At 39.3% G+C, this 4133-nt stretch overlaps 1 protein-coding gene across 2 annotated transcripts; it reads right to left on the bottom strand.

Moving 5' to 3' along the window:
• Positions 1 to 260: 260 nt before the first annotated feature.
• On the bottom strand, positions 261 to 2484 carry LOC122036723 (UPF0496 protein 4-like). Of its 2 annotated transcripts, none has more exons than XM_042596125.1 (2): positions 2358 to 2484; positions 261 to 1545 (listed from the first exon to the last, which is right to left on the bottom strand). In XM_042596125.1, the coding sequence occupies exon 2, from the start codon at positions 1523 to 1525 to the stop codon at positions 428 to 430; it is 1098 nt and encodes a 365-aa protein (XP_042452059.1). In that variant the 5' UTR covers positions 1526 to 1545; positions 2358 to 2484; the 3' UTR covers positions 261 to 427. The 2 variants fall into 2 exon arrangements, with proteins under 2 accessions (XP_042452059.1, XP_042452060.1); XM_042596126.1 differs by having other exon boundaries at positions 1756 to 2460.
• Between the last annotated feature and the right edge of the window lie 1649 nt (positions 2485 to 4133).

Genomic DNA, 4133 nt, shown 5'->3' with positions numbered 1-4133 from the left:
CCTATAAATTGTGGCCCTTAATTTTGTTTAGGAGATTGAAGGAGAAAATCTTTGAGCTTTGCCTGTGAAGCTTCTTGCTGATTTCTTTGACTCTAAGTAGGAAACACAACGACACCTACAAATCACAAAGACATGTAAGAAATGACACAACCAAAGATCAAAGATATTGGATTAGTAGATTTGGAGAGGGCATTATGTCCTTACTTGTCCAAATGGTTCTCTCCGTAGCAAACACAGAATGACTGAAACACCTCCAAATCTAAATCACGCAATATAAAACTTGTTCAAAAGTACCCAATACACTTTACAGAATACATAAAATACATATGTTGCATGGTCTCTCGAATTAGCTTATTATGGACAGTGAGAGACTTTCAAATCCCACATCCAACAAGACACCAAGTTTTTCATGGGGCAAACTCACCAATCAAATCCTTGCCTCTGAAGAATTTTCTGGGGTTAAAAGATGCACTCTGAGATTACAAAGCAAAGCATCTCGTCCAGCCAAAATAAGCTCGAAAAAATCATTTGTCTGTTTCGACAGAGAATCTAGCTCATGCCCGAGTGTCTGTACACCGTCCGCTAAATTGGTAACAGAATCTCGCAACCTTTGTCTTCCAAAGTCGGTACTCTTCCCAGGTACAGTTTCTTCCTCTTGCACTGGTTCTCCGTTGCAACTGATGCTGCTAATCATATCTTGTAGCCTCAAAGCACAAACTTTAACTGACTCGAACTCTTTGAATAATGAAACCGTGCCAGTATCACAGAGTCTCTTTATTTCCTCTGTCACAGCAGCTTGCAAGTGACTAAAAGCATCATACCAAACGAACTCTTCGGAAACGTTTAGATCTGGAAATACTTTTGGGCTACCTGACAGTGTTGTTGTAAAAAGATTACAGACAAATAATGTCATGACTTTAACTCCGTATAAGGCTCTCATCAATGCCTTCCCTTTTGAGCTCTTGACCTTTGGGAGGTCAAGAGTTCCTTGAAGGCGCTTAATGATCGAAGGACAAGTGTCCAGTTTAGGGCTTTTAGAGTCGATTAGTTCAATCCACTCTTGAAGATATGATCGGGCTTGTACAAGCTTTTGGGCTGGTGGAGCAGTAGTTGACATGTCCACAAGATGCAGCACATACTGCAGCAAAAGCTGGCCCTGATCCAAACGAGATAACCCAGAGGATAGTGCTATGCAGATGTCAAGCAACTTCGCGCTGCCATCCAAGTATACATCAATCCATTTCTCATCCCACTGGGAAACAGGCAACTGAAGCTCATTAATAAAAGTTCTCAGGCCATTATGAGCATCTGATAGGAGCTGAATCGCAAACCTCATCCAAGATAAGGTAAGGACATCTGAGACATCCTCAGGCATTAGTTTTGTAAATTTTTCTGTCAGATCTTGCTCAAAAGAAAACAGCAATGCATGAATCTTCAGTGATTGATGAGATCCCCTGGGGAAGATAGTCCTGAAAGGATTTCCTAAGGGAAAGAATGTGCGAGGCGCATCGTGTGGGCGACTCATGTTGGCTCACCAAATAGCAACTGTAAACAGCAGACATCGATACAGTTGCCATCAAAATCTGGTAATTAAGGATTAAGATTCTATGCCATTAAGACAATTCAAACAAGAGCAAATAAAAAAATGTTTTTTTTTGTAATGTGAAAAGGCTAGGGAGGGTTGCGGCCATACTTCTTACTCAACGAATGATATGGAAAATAACTATGTACATCTAACAGGAAAAATTAAAAAACCTTAGTTTCTGAACAAGTGAACAAAGTCTAGATCAGGGGCATATGCTGGTCCTTCCCAGCAGTTCAAAAGAATAAGTCCCCGCATCAAAGGTCTTCTAATCTTCGTATCTGAAGCATTAATTCAGGTAGCAAATGAAAGATAAGATGAAGCATGAAACCTGGATCTAGCGATCCAAATTCCTGATGAAGATGATGTTTCAGAGATGTAACATGTATTCCCCCTTCCATTCCTTGAAACCAAAGGGGCTGTATTAACACAATAGAATGCTTCAAAACATCAATCAATGGTTCCTTGCAAAATAATCATCAGTAAAGACCCTTCCTTTAAGCGTAGGGATATGACCCAGTCACTCCCGATTGCGTAAATTTGGCACACAGTAAAGCCTGAACTAGCAGAGCTGCTTCAAAATCTGTCTTGAACAACAATCGGCATCCTATCGATCATGGAACCGTGGATCAACCAGATCCACGCACCGATGAAAGAACATGCTCCGGCGAACACAAAGTTAGAATGACGGATCGAATCAAACAGATCCGCGCACGAATCAAGCGACGAAGTCGAGTTAAGAACATTGAAACGGATGATCTCTAGCAAAACATACCTGACAAAGCGGAAAGAAACCAGCAGCCGCACGAGGGAAAGGCGTAGAAGGCAGATGACTATCGCTTGCTTTCTCAAATCTTGTAAAATGTGGATGACGAGGCCCTAATTTTTCAATTATGCCCTTTTAAGGCTAGAAAATTCTGGATTTTGTCGTGTTCGATTAGGAAAGTTGGCAATCCCACGTGTACCTCGTGGGGTCGAGGATTGGATGGTTGTATCGAACACCGAGTAGAGGTCTTGCGGTGAGAAGATGACCCCAGGAAAGGGTTGTCGATGAACAGTGGCTGGATTTGGTGTTGGCTGTTGCGTGTTTTGAGTACATTGCTTTTTGGGTGAGGTCGGCAGAGCTGAGCGACAAAGGAGTTCGAATCCAATTTGGATTTGGATTGCTTTAGAGTTCAAACGAATATTATATTAAATGATTAAAAATAAAATCAATTTCATGTTTATGACAGTATCACCTTCGATAAATTTAAAAATTTATAAGTAAAAAAACTACTGAAAATCAAGAACACCTGCGAAAAATATACCAATCCACATCGAAAAGAGCATAAAACATATTCATACCAAACCAAACCAAACCAAATCTGTGAATCATAACCAAACTGATTCTTGATTTGATACTCTTGTCAAACCAAACTAAATCTATGAATCTCAACCAAACTGATTCTTGATTTGATACTCTTATCAAACTAAATCTATGAATCTCAACCAAACTGATTCTTGATTTGGTACTCTTGTCAAACCAAACTAAATCTATGAATCTCAACCAAACTGATTCTTGATTTGATACTCTTGTTTAACTAAATTGTCGGCATAAATTGAATCATCAAATCAAGCTGTGAAATCTATGTATTGAAAACATTGCATCGAACAATATAGGGGAGTCTGCTCCCTGTCTAACTATCTCATTTCAAATATTAGGGCAAAAAGGATCATCATAAATGCCCTGTACTAGAACCAATAACTCAATATTTACATGTGAGGCATCTATAGTTGAGCCTAGAAGTTGATAATGTACACCGGAACAAAAGGCAGTGGCATACCACTTTGTATGATGATAAGAACTGATGTTGGAGCCATTCTTGCATCTGTTGAGCTCCCCTTGCACGTCTGCCAAACAAAAAGATTTTAAACTAAAATGTTATAAATTGAATAATCTTTCAAAGAAGTAATACTTGCATCAGTTCGAGTTACTACTTCCGATAATGGCATGTCGTGTATGTCATTCAAGACATCTGAATTCAGTTCTTGTACGGATGGTTTTGGTGATTTACTAGAACAACAATCCAATGGAGGAAATTGAGAATAAGATGTATTCACCGACTTGCTAACAAACTGATGAACATGATATGCAGCTTCCATTTTCAGATTCTGTAAAGGACTGAGGTTGTTATGACTTATGAACACTTTAAGAGCATTAATACAATGCCAAATTTACTCATAAGTAACAAAATGTTTCCCTACAATTGCTAATAGAGATATGACCTACAACACTACTGCTTTACACGTTGCTAAACCATATAACTAATCACAAGAATACATCCCAACCATAGCATGATCTACATCTCAAGCTTTTGTAGCAAAAAGGGGAGGACAAAGAAAAGGGAGGATCCCAAGTTTGTACTTCGACAGCATGAACCTTCAGTTGCAAACTCATGTAAGCGGATTCAGTTGGTGTAATGCAAGTCAGGAGACTGAATTGTACGTGCACAAGTTAAATTGTTTCTCAGCAAAGATGAGTCTCAAGTCCAGCAAAGAAGTTACCATGGAT

This window comes from Zingiber officinale, unplaced genomic scaffold, assembly GCF_018446385.1.
Source record: "Zingiber officinale cultivar Zhangliang unplaced genomic scaffold, Zo_v1.1 ctg200, whole genome shotgun sequence".
NCBI lineage: Eukaryota > Viridiplantae > Streptophyta > Magnoliopsida > Zingiberales > Zingiberaceae > Zingiber > Zingiber officinale.
Note: the sequence above shows the minus strand (reverse complement) of the source record. Positions and strands in the feature narration are given on the sequence as shown.

Coding starts and splice junctions, on each gene's coding strand:
- LOC122036723 (XM_042596125.1), bottom strand. CDS start 1,525: ATGAGTCGCCCACACGATGCGCCTCGCACATTCTTTCCCTTAGGAAAT.